The sequence below is a fragment of the Pelodiscus sinensis genome, chromosome 3, assembly GCF_052426305.1.
Source record: "Pelodiscus sinensis isolate ZL-2025 chromosome 3, ASM5242630v1, whole genome shotgun sequence".
Lineage (NCBI taxonomy): Eukaryota > Metazoa > Chordata > Testudines > Trionychidae > Pelodiscus > Pelodiscus sinensis.
The window spans coordinates 155,439,241-155,454,826 of record NC_143054.1 but is presented as its reverse complement, the minus strand read 5'-3'; the positions used below and the strand labels follow the sequence as shown (position 1 = coordinate 155,454,826).

Sequence of the window (15,586 nt, the reverse complement as noted above, 5' to 3'; positions counted from 1 at the left end):
CTAGATCTATGGCTGCCATTGTGGGAGTCATGTCTGACCCCCTCCTGCCGGGCTTTGGTGCTGGGAGCAGTGCCGCCGTTGGGATCTATACCAGGAGGCTCCAGAGCGAACAGACACCACCTCTGATGAGTATTCCGAGGCCGACCACGGCAGTGCTGAGGATGGTGCTGGTGTGCAACATGGCTGCCTATGCTGGGCCATGGCTGTCCGTTTCCCTCTGTGGGGCAGTGCCGGTGGTGGCATTGAGAGCACAGGTGCTGCTGGGTTCAGCAGGTATGCTACTTGCACCAGTGTCGTTGGACTCAGTACCACAGGCTCCAGCGGTCAAGATGTGGCGCTCACTGCCCTTTGTGCCAGGGCAGGCCCTGGTGCAGGTTTATTGTCAGCGTCAGGATTGGCACTGGATGTCTTGATGAAGTCTGCGGGGTAGGCTCCAATGCCGTAATAGCTCCAGTGCAGCTCCTGGTGCCAGACCCAGGGTCACCATGAGCTCAATGAGAGTAAAAAATTTCAGGAGTCAACAGCTGCAAGACCACCTCTATCACTATGTCTGGCACCAGACTCTCTCTGCACATCAAGCACAACCAGTGCCTGGTTGGTGTGGGAGCATCCAGGCACGGGATTGCAGCCGATTCCCCTTCCAAATGATGCACTTGGTGGCTGTGCTTTGAAGGGGATTTGTCCTTGTGTAGGCTCTTCTTCCTCAGCACCGGAGACTGACATCAGTGCCTCAGAGCCGAGGTCATCATTAGCACCTTAGTGTGTCTTGGTGCTGATGAAGGTTCATGCACCGAAGCCAGCACACTTTGCACCATCAGTACTGGGACCGGTGCCACCGGTTGTAGAGCAGACTCCATTAGAATGAGCTTCAATCTGGAATCACATTCCTGCTTAGTTCTTTCTTGAAGCGCTTGCTAATTTGCCAACTGTCTGAGCGATGGCCCTCCCCTATACACAGGACTCATGCAGGTCTCTGCAGGACATAGGTTTTGAGCACTTAACACACAGCTTGAATCTGTGTGACCCAGGCATCCCCTCCCCAGGAGGGGAGAGAAAAAGGGAGAAAACTCCCCTGAAAACAACTAACAACTATTAACTATTTACACTAACAAAGAACTTCAACTAATACAAACATTAAATACAAAGAGCTGAGGGTCAGACTACCTGCGTAGTCAAGTGCTCCAGCTACCGTCACGGGCGGTGAGAAGAAACTGAGGGGCTGGAGGGCCAGCAGGAGTATATATGGACTGATAGAGCGGCGTCAGTCTAGGGAACTCCCTGTCTGGCCCAATGGATACTGTTAAGGGAAAAGAGTTCCAGGATCTGTGCATACGGCACGCGTACACCTAACTCGAATGGACATGAGCAAGCACTCAAAAGAAGAACTAAGCAATTCAACTAAGAGTGCGCAGCACAGAAGGCCTACTGGGACTAAATTTATATGATCTAGTAACCCCTCCAGTTACAATTGGAAGGAAAAAGGAATTGCTGGAATACAGACCTTGAGAAGATGGGTTCATCTGGAGCCTATAAATCATGCTCTAATGTTTTTTTGCCATAAGCATTCATTGTCAGGGTAGCATGGGATGGAGATATCATACTTTATATTTTAAAAATGTGCATCTGTATGTCCGTGGGTCCATTTGTTCAAGAACTCCTCCTAAATAGTAAGAACTCGGAATATCAAATTTGATATGCAGCTTCACCTTATAACTTAAAGCAAGTTAAGGATTTGGTTGTGCCAGGACAATAGGATGTGCCTAGAATTTGATTGTTTCTCATAAAACTGAAAGGGAAGGGTTTGGCAGGTGGAACAGTTATACCACAGAATGACCATGGGGGGCAGCAAGCAGCCAGAAATGGGGACCAGGACAGCTATAACCCCACTTGGCCAGCAGGGGTGGAGAAAGGGACAGCTATCTACTATAGTAGACAGAGTTTCAAAGACTTTGTCCCTCCATAGCCCAGACGGGGTATCCCGTCTCAGCTATGCCAGCGGCAGCAGTCATACACAGGTGCATCTCTCCTGACCCCATACTGTACCCCTTATCTCTACCCGCACCCAGAACAATTATTTAAATGAAGAAAAACAGAAGTTCTCTCAATTAAGAACCTGAGCAATGCCAGGTAAACTGTCTAGTACTTCAATATTTATACCATCTCCCTTATGAGAATTCCACCACCAGTCTCAAATCAGGTTATTTAAAACATAATAAAAAGCAAAAAGTCGACTTAGTGAAGGCAGTAATTAACACCTACCTGTCTTTGATTATGCTGAAGTAAAAGTTAGACAAATCTCTAGTGTGGAATGCTTGCAACAAACGAATAACTTTGCTATAATCATATTCTTTGTACGCTTCTGTAACCTGGGGAACAGAGTGAAGAGAGAGATGACAGCAGCACATCCAGTTAAAATCACGAGATACAAATTTGAGGCATGAGGAGCCTGGGAACATTTTCTTTTTTAAGAAGGTAGAGAACATAGGAAATGCTGAATATGAGAAAAGTCAGGTGCCAGAGAGAACATCTTTCTGGAATCTTCTGAGGAAAAACCCCCTGAATTAAGACAGTGAGCTTGTAACAACAAGAATTGAGAAATCATTTGAAGAGACAGAATGAAATACCCCTTTCTAAGGGATGGCAAAGACAAATACAATCTAAAGAAATCCTGACATCACACTTTTTACTACCTGGTAAAAAAAGATTAAGGAAAGAAAACCTAAAAAAGCATGGTAGGTATCACAACTACCATTCTACAAAATATTTACAGTACTCCCCTCTAAGCTTAGCAGTTATTAGGAAACAGTCCTCGGATTTTTCATAACATGAGTGTTCAAAATGCATTTCTTGCTCAATTTTCCTAAACATGTTTGGTAAGCTAGGTCCTGAACTTGCTGAAATTCTACCTGGTTCATCTAACCAGCTCTGAGAAGGTATGTTTACCCTCTCACTGCTTATTCACTATTGAAGCATCAAAGCATCTAATTAATTTGTCCCACTTAAGATCCTGAAGGAAAAAGTTGTATTTGATTTATATTTATAAAGTGAACATTTCATAACCTGAAAATTTCATAGGTGACTGAAAGTCAAGCAATTCTACTTATAGCTACTCCAATCTTGAATGTAAACATTGCATTTGGAGCATCAAAAGGAACATGTTAGCTACACAAGTCACATACCCAGACGTGCTCTGAATTACACTGAACTAAATTTAACAAAAGGCAAAAAGCATTAGCTGTAAGCTGCAAACCATCCTCTAACTGAACCAAAAGTTAACCTGTGCACTTTGCACTCATATTTACGTTTTTTAAACCTTTCAAAAAGCTGTAATTTTCCTAGAAGTAGGACACACCAGCGATCACCTTCAGGGTCCCATTCTGCCCTTCAATACATAGTCTTTACTCCCCTTGACATTAGTGGAAGTTGCATGCATGTGCCAGAGAGTAAATTTAGACTTTAGTTTTTCAAAATAACCTATATTTGAATGACAAAATGAAGATTCAACCTCTTTTACATTCATATAACAAACATTTTTACAAACTATCTCTGTGTACTATAGAATACAAATGGCATGCCAAATGCAGCCCAGAGTTACTTTTTTCCTTGCCAAAAACTAGCATTTATAATGGAAAGGATTCAGTTTTAAATACAGTCTGAGACAGTTATTTCCTTATCAACAATGTAAGGCGGATCTTCATTTTGCTCCACTATTGGAAAAGCGCATATTTAATTTTTTTTCTTTAAAATAACTCAAACACACTTAAGCATTTTCCCCAGAGACATTATAGTCCCAATTTATAATTAATCATCAACAACCTCTCTTGTATAATAAGTACACAGTTGATTAACACAATTCACCCTCACCTTATTAGCATAGTCCTGTAGCAAGTGTAGCATGTATTGGTCTACGACATACATCTCTGAAATGGGGATGGAATCAGTGTCTGGATTGAAGCCAGCAATGTTTCCCAACATGAAGCGTAGCGTATTCCGAAGCTAGCAATAAACCATTGAGAGTTGTTAAATTAAACAGTTTCATCTGAGTGAAGAGTAAACAAGACATAAGAGACTTCCATTCTGTCAATTTAAATTTAAATACAGGTTGAATCTCTACTCCGGCAACACCCATGGTCCGGCATGTTTTTAGTTAGCTGGATGTCCACTTATCAGAGGGGTGGCTAAGTTTCGGTGCCATACAATTTGTTTACAGCCACCAATCCTGGCTCCTAGTGGTCTGTGCTGTTGTGTAGCTCTAACTGACCTCTAAATATCTTCTCAGAGCCCAGTAAGCAGTGGAAGTGATGGTAATGCTGCTAGACAATATTGACCTCGCATGGTCTGGCACCTGTCAGGTCCCAAGAGTGCCAGACTAGAGAGATTCAACCTGTACTAGAAAAAGCTTTACCATTTTTCTGATTATTTCTAATCATTACAAAATAGAGTTCCTGGACCACAAGGATGATACCAGAAGAGTTTTGAACAAACAGGTTATATACCAACTGCAGTAGCCAAAAACAGGCAAGCTAAAGAACATTTTTATTATCCATAAAACACATTGCTATTTCATCAGCACATGACAAAGGTCAGCAATAATATTCATGTGCTTAGGAAAAAACAGCCTTCATTTTCAGCCAAAAGAAAAGCTCAAATGCACTCCACTGATAAAATTTCAAAGCCACAACTGATTCTACTCTGTAAATATGAAACCAAATGTCATATATATGCATTATATTCATTTCTCACCTTGTTTATATCATCTTTTGCAGCACTAAGTACAGCTGGTCCAATCAGAACCTCGGTAAAAACATTTGATTCTGCCACCCACCAGCGAAGGACGTCAGCGCCATAGGGAGGCTCCTTAGTGTGGTCCTGTTCATCGACAAAAAGGCAAAGCTCGTTTCAGTGCTACTTGTTTGCAGTTGAAGACACTGCAACCACATTTTAAAGTCAGGTCAGCAACATCATGTTTGCATCTGTGCCCAAAAAAACCTGTCTGCAAATAATTCTAACTAAAATGTACACTCTGAAATTGAGACTCCCACCCTTCGTTTTGACTCTCTCTCTTGTTACAGCATTACAATAATTAAATAATACAAGCCCACAGCAGTCATAGCCTCCCTCCACCTCTCCTCACAAGATCTATCAAAGGCATGCAGCTAGCTTCAGCTCCAGCTTGGCACCAGTAGGAGCTGATCCAGCCCGCCCCCACCTTTTCTACAATCACACTGCGTGAAGCATACCATACCAAAATCCTAGCCCCATGCATTTGGAGAGGGTTGTGAAAAAGACAAACCATTTTCTCTTCCCTCCCCATAGCAGGAGACAAATCAGGTGAATGGAGAACCAGTATACAAGTATAGGAAGAATTGAACAGAGATGGGGCTCAAATTCTCTACTGGCTTATGTACTGAATTCCCACCCACTCCGTCAACTGACAGCAGCACCCACAAACATCACTTGCCCCCCCTCTCCAGTTCTCTCATGGAAGGGAAATCGTCCCTGACTTAAAGCTACCAACACAGCTGTACTGTGATTTTAATTATTTTCTTTCTTCAGTATAAGGACGTGCCTATCAATCAATACACAATCTAATTAATAGCTGACAAGCAGCTTTACTATACCAGTGGTTCCCAATCTTTTTTATACTGGGGACTGGCAAACCCATGCACAAACTTGTGGCAGACCAGCAACATTTGTGTATTCATTATGCAAATAAATATTTCCTGTTTGCCAAAATATGTACTGCTGCCCTCTCATACATTCCAATCCTGACTCCTGCGGCCCCCCATATTTTTTTTATTCAGCCTCAGCAGTTGCTCGCCGGACAGAGCAGATCCCAGCCCCCCGCGATGTAGGAGGTTCCATCCTCCTCCTCTGCACAGCATGTTTTGTCCCCCTCCTCCCTGCAGCAGGTCCCAGCCTCCCAGCAGGCCTCAGCCTCACCTACCAAGCAGCTGTGGCAGGCCCCAGTCCCCCTCCTCTCTCCTGAGCAGGCCCCAGCCACCCCCACCACATGGCTGCAGCAGGGCCCAGCAACTCACCACAAGGCCACAGCGCAGGCCCTGGCTGCTAGAACAGGACTCTGCAACTCACCACGCAGCTGTGGCCTCACCCCCTGCCCAGTACAGCCTCACTCAAGTCACCTCCCAATGACTTCATAAATATCTGCCTCAATTACCTTTGGTAAATAAAATGACCAATCATTCATTCATTTTCTGATATAGCTGTAAAACTAACCTGAAAAGTTTTCAAAATAAATCCCCGTTTAAAAAATGCATAGTGTGTACCTTCTAAAAAATGAAATCTACATCTATAACTGAGTTGTGAAGAATATGTATTAAGGTTATGATAACCAACAAGAGTGCACTTTGATGATTAAATCGAGCCTTCCCAACTAGTGATTTAAATCAATTTGATTTAAATAAAATCCATCCTCATGGCATGGTTTGCATACTGTTGTAATGCAAAGATCTCTCCGTGCAGTACACATCTAGTTCAGCTTCAAAAAAAAAATTGAAAGCCACTTTATAATATCATAAAATATCAAGTATAATGCGCACCTATGCATAATGCGCACTTACCTTTTAAACGTCAGAACCCCTGAATAAACTGAACTCTTATCTATAGTGCGCACCCCGACTTTGCCGTATTTTGTCTTGCCTTTCTGTATTGCCAGGTAATCACGCGAGCACATGAGTATATAGTGCGCAGTATTCCATGTTCTCTTTGGAATGCCATGAGTTGTCGGCGATCTTACACAACCACTGAAAAACTGAAAGTTGTTAGCTATGCTGAAGCTCATGGCAACAGAGCTGCCAGCCATGAGTTTGATAATATAGCAGTCTAACATTCGGTTTTGGAGACGGCAGAAAGAGTGCCGGCAAGCGCTGCCTAGGATGAAGATGGCTGAGTGAGATAAAAGCGTTGCATATCCTGAGTTGGAGGCCAAGCTGGTTGAATGGATTGCTGAGCGTAGACAGCAAGGCGGTGGTGTTAGCATTGCGGAAGTTAGAATGAAGGCTTTGACCATTGCCAAAATGTGTGCTAACACAGCCGGGTTTAAAGCTTCATATGGCTGGGGCGATCAGTTCATGAATCGCCATGGCCTATCGGTCCGACACAAACAACAATCGCACAGAAGCTACCAATGGACTCAGACACCAAGTTACTGCAGTTCTAAAAGTTTATCATAAAGCTACAGAAGTAGCATTGCTACGACCTTTCATTAATTGGTAACGCAGATCAGACACCATTACATTTCAATAATCCCTACGACACAACGCTTGAACTGAAAGGTACCAAGACAGTCTTCATTGCTACCACAGGCCATGAAAAGTCTAGGTTTACCATAATGCTTGCTTGCAGGGCCGACGAAATGAAGCTGCCTCCTTATATTGTGTTCAAGCACAAGACAATGCCAAGGAATGTAATCTTCCTGAACATTGTTCATGTGCGTGTTCACCCTAAAGGCTGGATTGATGAAGCTTTAATGCTTGATTGGCTACAGACAGTTTGGGCGAAGCTGCCAGGTAGACTTATGAGAAAGCGGACTCTAATAGTTTTGGATACATTTCGGTGTCATCGTATGCCATCTGTCAAGAAAAGACTTTAGCAGGACAAAACAGACTTGGCAATTATTCCTGGTGGAATGACCAAAACGTTACAGCCGCTTGATGTGACAGTTAACAAGCCAATGAAAGATGCACTATGCAGGAAATGGAACACCTGGAAGGTGCACATACATTTACTGCAGGTGGACGTATGCGAAACCAATGCTGCAAGATGTTACCCAGTGGATAGCGGATGTCTGGCATGAACTTGATCCCGCTATGATAAGGAAGGGGTTTCTGAAATGCAGCATCTCTAATGCTATGGATGGCAGCAAGGATGATGTCCTGTGGATGGAACCGAGCGACGATGAATTGGCCTAGGGCGAATTACTGGTATGTGAAGATGACAATGATTTGTATTACCTGGATGAAGATGTCGAGGACATGAAGTGGATGAGAAGTGGATAAGGCTTTTTTTAAACAACTAACAATATCATCCAAAGCCCAAGATTTGGTGGTGATGGGGGACTTCAACTATCCAGGTATATGTTGGGAAAATAACACAGCGGGGCATAGACTATCCAATAAGTTCTTGGACTGCATTGGAGACAACTTTTTATTTCAGAAGGTTGAAAAAGCTACTAGGAGGGAAGCTGTTCTAGATTTCATCCTAACAAATAGGGAGGAACTAGTTGAGAATTTAAAAGTGGAAGGCAGCCTGGGTGAAAGTGATCATGAAATCATAGAGTTCACAATTCTAAGGAAGGGTAGAAGGGAGAACAGCAAAATAGAGACAATGGATTTCAGGAAGGCGGATTTTGGTAAGCTCAGAGAGCTGATAGGTAAGGTCCCATGGGAATCAAGACTGAGGGGAAAAACAACTGAGGAGAATTGGCAGTTTTTCAAAGGGACATTGTTAAGGGCCCAAAAGCAAGCTATTCTTCTGCATAGGAAAGATAGAAAATATGGCAAAAGACCGCCTTGGCTTACTCACAAGATCTTGCATGATCTAAAAATAAAAAAGGAGTCATACAAAAAATGGAAAGTAGGACAAATTACAAAGAATGAATATAGGCAAACAACACAGGAATGCAGGGGCAAGATTAGAAAGGCAGAGGCACAAAATGAGCTCAAACTAGCTATGGGAATAAAGGGAAACAAGACGACTTTTTTAAATACATTAGAAGCAAGAGGAAGACTAAGGACAGGGTAGGCCCACTGGTCAGTGAGGAGGAAGAAACGGTAACAGGAAACTTGGAAATGGCAGAGATGCTTAATGACTTCTTTGTTTCGGTCTTCACCGAGAAATCTGAAGGAATGTCTAACATAGTGAATGCTAGTGGGAAGGGGGGAGGTTTAGAAGATAAAATAAAAAAAGAACAAGTTAAAAATCACCTAGAAAAGTTAGATGCCTGCAAGTCACCAGGGCCTGATGAAATGCATCCTAGAATACTCAAGGAGCTGATAGAGGAGGTATCTGAGCCTCTAGCTATCATCTTTGGAAAATCATGGGAGACAGGAGAGATTCCAGAAGACTGGAAAAGGGCAAATATAGTGCCCATTTATAAAAAGGGAAATAAGAACAACCCAGGAAACTACAGACCAGTTAGTTTAACTTCTGTGCCAGGAAAGATAATGGAGCAAGTAATTAAGGAAATTATCTGTAAACACTTGGAAGGTGGCAAGGTGATAGGGAATAGCCAGCATGGATTTCTAAAGAACAAATCATGTCAAACCAATCTGATAGCTTTCTTTGATAGGATAACGAGTCTTGTGGATAAGGGAGAAGCAGTGGATGTGGAATACCTAGACTTTAGTAAGGTGTTTGATACAGTGTCTCATGATACTCTTATCAATAAACTAGGCAAATACAACTTAGATGAGACTACTATGAGGTGGGTGAATAACTGGCTGGATAACCGTACTCAATGGTTAATGGTTCACAATCCTGCTGGAAAGGTATGTGGAGGCAGGAAAAGGGAATAAGGGAATTTGTGTGCAGCCATCTTAGTCTTGTTAACAAGAGAGCAAGAGTCAGGCTAAGTCTGTGGCCTGACAACGCGAGATCTGTAATTAGACACTGCCTTCGCCTCTCGCCTCCATACGGAGATAAGGATAGAATGCTGACTCTGGTAGGGACCTTGAAATGAGGAGCATCTGGGTGGAACTAAATAACTGTTAGCCATTGGTGTTTGTAATGGGAAGGAGACTAATTGTTATTGTTATTATATTTAATAGACAGTATATAAACTGCTTCATAATTGCTTGTATTCGAAGATCTGCCTCGGTGAGGGGGGGGGGACTTCCCCCCCCCGTCCGAACCAGTTTTTCCCTTGCTGCAGCTCGTAATAAAACTGCCTCTGGCTACTTGTTGCTTACAAACTCAGAGTGAGGACAATGTTTTCTTCCACAGGTATAACAAGTGGAGTTCCGCAGGGGTCTGATTTGGGACCGGCTCCATTCAATATCTTCATCAACGATTTAGATATTGGCATAGAAAGTACGCTTATTAAGTTTGCAGATGATACCAAGCTGGGAGGAGTTGCGACAAATTTGTCCAAAATGAACTGGACAAATTGGAGAAATGGTCTGGGGTAAACAGGATGAAGTTTAATGAAGACAAATACAAAGTGCTCCACTTAGGAAGGAACAATCAGTTTCAAACATACAGAATGGGAAGCGATTGTCTAGGAAGGAGTACGGCAGAAAGGGATCTAGGGGTTATAGTGGACCACAAGCTGAATATGAGTCAGCAGTGTGATGCTGTTGCAAAAAAAAAAAAAAAAGCAAACATATTCTGGGATGCATTAACAGGTGTGTTATGAGCAAGACACAAGAAGTTAGTCTTCTGCTCTACTCTGTGCTCGTTAGGCCTCAGTTGGAGTAGTGTGTCCAGTTCTGGGCACCGCATTTCAAGAGGGATGTGGAGAGATTGGAGAGGGTCCAGAGAAGAGCAACAAGAATCATTAAAGGTCTAGAGAACATGACCTATAAAGGAAGGCTGAAAGAACTGGATTTGTTTAGTTTAGAAAAGAGAAGATTGAGGGGGACTTGATAGCCATTTTCAAGTATCTAAAAGGGTGTCTTAAGGAGGAGGGAGAAAACTTGTTCATCTTGGCCTCTGAGGATAGAACAAGAAGCAATGCACTTAAACTGCAGCAAGGGAGGTTTAGGTTGGACATTAGGAAAAAGTTCCTAACTGTCAGGGTAGTTAAACACTGGAATAAATTGCCCAGGGAGGTTGTGGAATCCCCATCTCTGGAGATATTTAAGAGTAGGTGAGATAAATGTCTATCAGGGATGGTCTAGACAGTATTTGGTCCTGCCATGGGGGCAGGGGACTGGACTCAATGACCTCTCGAGGTCCCTTCCAGTCCTAGTATTCTATGATTCTATGAGGACTATACCCAGGAAGATATTGCTCAACTGTTCGAGGAAGATTCTAACAAAAGCGAATTTGAGGGCTTCAAAGATGAGTATGATCAATTAACACACTGGTATTTGCTTGTTTGCGCTGCAGTGTTGATTTAATTTGTTTAACTTACCTTTTTGAAACTGTGTATATAGTTGCTTGTTGAGGCTAATAAAAATCAACTTAACCTCTGGTGTCCTGTGATTAATTAATTGCCGTGGAACCGCCAAATGAAAACTTAAAAAAAAACCCTCCTATGGATAATGCGCACCCTGACTTTAACGCTAAAAAAAACCCCGAGGGAAAAGTGCGCAGTAAACTCTCTCAATAGCTTAGAACTGAACTATATCTTCAGTGTAATTGTTACAATCCCTTCCCATTCCCTATCACTACAGAATGGATTTAGTCAATAAAATAAACCTCAAATGTACTACAGCTTAAAACACTTCAAAGCTGAAGTGAAACAATTCATGGGTTTTAATTTCAGTTCAATGGAATTTAAATACATCTTCATTATATAGCAACTTTCCAATATTCTGCCATAAAGCAGCTTCACAGGGAAAAGTTATACAACAACATGACTGCAATACTTGGACATACAAAAAAAAAATCCATGACACAATGTGTGTCATGACTTACTTGGCCTCCATTGATTACTATGTCAGGATCAACCACATTGCCAATAGATTTAGACATCTTCTCTCCTTTTTCACCCAGAGTAAATCCATGAACCACAAGAGTCCTAAGGAAAACAAAACAAAAAACAAACCAATACTACTGAAAAATAAATTCAGCCTTGTGATTTATATCTTTCTAGTGTGGCAGTCTTGTCTTCCCAGAAGTATATTCTAACCAAGAAATTTTCGATCCAAGATAGAATCTATTGAATATTGAAACTTATTTCTAGAGAAGAGCAGAAATACATCCCCAACAGTCTTCCTAGTTTAACAAAACCACCAATTGTAGATTAAATCTAAAATCAAGGGTAAAAATCTTGGTTTCACTGAAGTCAATGGTAATTTACCTTATATATAAGGAACACATGCACATACAATATGTTTTATACAATTCATTTTGCCATATGACCAACCCAGACATTTACATTCAGTACACACACATTTGCTCATATAAATTATTTATTAAAATCCAAGTAGTATTATGTATGCATCCTTACTGAACATGTTACTTTTTCAGTAAACTGCATAATCAATTCAGTAATCCAAATTACTGCATCTATTCACTGTTCTCTGTGCACCCAGAGGAACTAAAAACAAAACAAAATCTTAGGTTGATTATTTTTACTAGGCCTATCAATTAATAAAGGCTGTACCTCTGCAAACTAGCATTCTGTGTGTCTAGCAACATCCGTGGTCTGGCTCCTGGACCAGCGGGCCTGAGAGCCTAAAGGCAGGAGGGCCAGCCGGGACTGAGGAAGACAGGGTCGGCAGCTCAGCTGAAGGCAGCCCAGGGCTGAAGCCCTATGGCAGATTTTGGGAATGCAGTGTGGGGAGGAAGCCCTGGTAGCAGCACAGGGCCGGAGTCCTTTGGCAGCATCTAGAAGCATGGGGCCAGAGCCCCACAGCAGCCCCCGGGGTTAGAGGACAGCCCTCAAAAAATAAGGCTGGAGCCCACAAAATATAAGGCTGCAGCTCTGTGGCAGGAGATGGAGTCTGTGACACCCAGGGGAACTGAAAGCAGGCAATAGTCTTGGGGGCTGGAGGCAGGAGACCTCCCTTCATCCAGCAAATTCTCATGTTTGGGACTGGTCAGGTCCCGATGGTGCCGGACCAAGGAGGTCCAACTTGTAACAGTTAATTCCAGTGATTAACTCAAAACAAACTGTAACTCAATTAAAAAAATTAATCACAACTAATTATGATTTTAATTGCACTGTTAAAAAATAACAGAATACCAATGTACGTTTATTATAAATATTTGGATGCTTTTCTACATTCTCAAATATATTGTGATTTCAATTACAACACAGAAAACAAAGTGTGTACAATAGTCACTTTGATTACAAATACTTGGACTGTAAAAAAGAAACAACTCTATAGTGTAACCTCGATCAAGAAAGTGAAACTTACAAGTACAGACTTTATGTAACTGCACTAAAAAATTAAAAAATGTAAAACATTAGAGCCATAAGTCCTATCAGTTCTACTTCTTGTTCAGCCAACATGTCAAGCAAGTTCGTTTACATTGATGAACTGAACTGAGAAATACTATTTCTTTTACCTTTTTTAATCCAAGTATTTGTAATCAAGTATTCAAGTATTTGTGAACACTGTACAATTTATTCTGTGTTGTAACTGAAATCAACATTTTTTTTAAATGTAGAAAACATCCAAAAATATTATTATAAACAGCGTTCTAGTATTGTTTAGCAGGAGGGATGTAAAAATCCATTAAAGCAGTTAACTGGTTAAATAGTTAAAATCGTATCATTTCACTGGTTAGCCATGGAGGGCTGATGCAGACTGTCTGGGTCCTGCCAGCCAGGCCTGCCACATTGCGGGCGGGAGGTGCTCTGGCCAAGCCTGCTATGGCTGGGATTCTGTCAGCCTGGCTCAGAGCATTACGGGCAGGGGCTGCTCCAGCCAGGATAGTTAACTGATTACCGGGTAAGCATGCCAGTAAGTCTAACCATACTCTCATTACATAAAAGCTCAATAAATTGCCTTGTTTCAGACCAACACTTACTTATAAGGTGCTTTTTTTCTTGTTGCCACACTAGTTAAGAGAGAGGACTGAAACCAGCCTCCCAATTGGTCTTTTCCTTCCAAGTATAAATCTGCTTTTTGATCTGCACCTTAAAACAAAAATATCTTGTCAACGGATTAAAAAAAAACAAACATACATCCATCAGTTTATATTAGATTACTAAATTCTTATGGTAGGCTCACGGTAAAAAGGAAGTGCTGTAGTAGATGTATCTGTAAGTGGTTATAGAACATCATGCTTCTGTTCTATTAAAGAACTAGTTTATTTACTACTTTAAGGAAAATAAGCAATACAAGTTATCAAACTAAAATCCCCAACTACTCAAGCACCTAACACACAAAATAATAGGTCATTAAATGCTGAGACTCATTCATCTCTGAGAATTTATATGCAACCTGCAAGCTTACTTTTTGACATGAGCCTCTGACAAAATATTACTAAAATATGAAAATACAGGGTAATATAATATAGCCTATTTTGCACTCATATTTTATATCAGGACCTCAAGGCTCTTTACACATATTAATGAATGATAAAACTGCAAGTTTCAGTAAAATAATGAACAAACTAATCCACAGCTTGGTATGCAACTGTTGTTGCAAACAGTACAATTCATGGGTACCCAAAAGTCTCTAGAGGGAGGGAGGTGGGTGTGAATTGGTGGTTATTACACAATCTCACATTCAGAATTTTTTCGTGATTTTAGCCAAAAATTTTCCTGTAATGGGGTTCATTCAATAGTTTCTTTCATCCTCCCCCCAGAGACAATTCCTCTCTTTTTCCCTGGTGTTTATAGCCTTTATCTATTTGTTTAGCGTAATGGAAGTTTCGATATTCAGATCCATCCTGCAATAAAAAAAGTTCAACATTGCAAAGGTCAAGGACATTCAGCCATTGCTAAGTATAAGACTCATGGGTGGAGTTTATGTTTTTTCTATCATTAATTTATTCTTTTAAGAAAAATCAATAAAGATCCAGTTAGAAAGCACAATAAAATATTAATCTTTGCACAAGAGATGGCAAAATACATGTAAAGACTAAATAAGTACAATAATAATTATAGGGAGTAAGCAGAAAACAGTAATAACTTTGACATCTATTATTGATGTTCCATAGACTATTTTTCTCTGCCAAGTCAACTAGAAAATTTCAATTCTTGCAATGAAGGGCAAATAAAGAAAAGACATTTTAATAAGGGGCATCTAAATGACTGAAGAACCTAAACAAACCATCTACAAATATTCAGAGTTGGTCTTTGTTGTCTGATAGAAAGCAGATATAATGGTATGCCTGCAAAGACTGCATGCCCTGGTGAATATACTTCATATTTTTTATGAATTCTTCATTATGTGTCGGTAGAAATAGCAGTACTCTGAGCCTCAATTTCAGATCAATTAAATAATTTATAATCTATTAGAGGATTTACCCAGCGTTGCTCAGGTCCTTAATTGAAATAATTTGTATATTTCTTCATTTAAATCATTGCTTTGGAGTGGGGCTGGAGATGAGGGTTTCAGTATGCTGGCTGCCATGGGGAGACAGGACAACCCAGCCATGTCTCACTGCAGCAGTTTGGGGCCACGTGAGAAGCGCCTGTCCATGGCCACTGTGGCTCCAGCAGGCACAGCCAGGAGAGAGGTGCATGTCCCCTGACAGGGGGACAGACAGACATACAACGTCTCTAAAATATATATATATATACACACACACACACACACACGGGTTGCCAGGTGTCCAGTATTCACCCGGACTGTCTGGTATTTTTGCCTCCTGTCCAGGAAAAAAAAATTCAGAGAATACGGGACACCTAAAATATCCGGTATTTTCTGATTTTTTTTCCACTGGCCAGGAGGCGAAGATGCTGGGCACTTGGCAACCCTACCAACACCCAGCACCTGGC

At 41.4% G+C, this 15,586-nt stretch overlaps 1 protein-coding gene across 1 annotated transcript in view; it reads right to left on the bottom strand.

Moving 5' to 3' along the window:
- Positions 1-15,586, bottom strand: part of IARS2 (isoleucyl-tRNA synthetase 2, mitochondrial) — a 60,141-nt gene that overhangs the window by 12,717 nt on the left and 31,838 nt on the right. The window contains exons 15-19 of the mRNA XM_075925218.2: positions 13,666-13,774; positions 11,602-11,704; positions 4,744-4,869; positions 3,865-3,996; positions 2,260-2,366 (exon numbers count right to left, since the gene is read on the bottom strand). Of these exons, the coding sequence (XP_075781333.2) occupies positions 2,260-2,366; positions 3,865-3,996; positions 4,744-4,869; positions 11,602-11,704; positions 13,666-13,774 (577 nt within the window). The remainder of the gene's footprint in view (positions 1-2,259; positions 2,367-3,864; positions 3,997-4,743; positions 4,870-11,601; positions 11,705-13,665; positions 13,775-15,586) is intronic.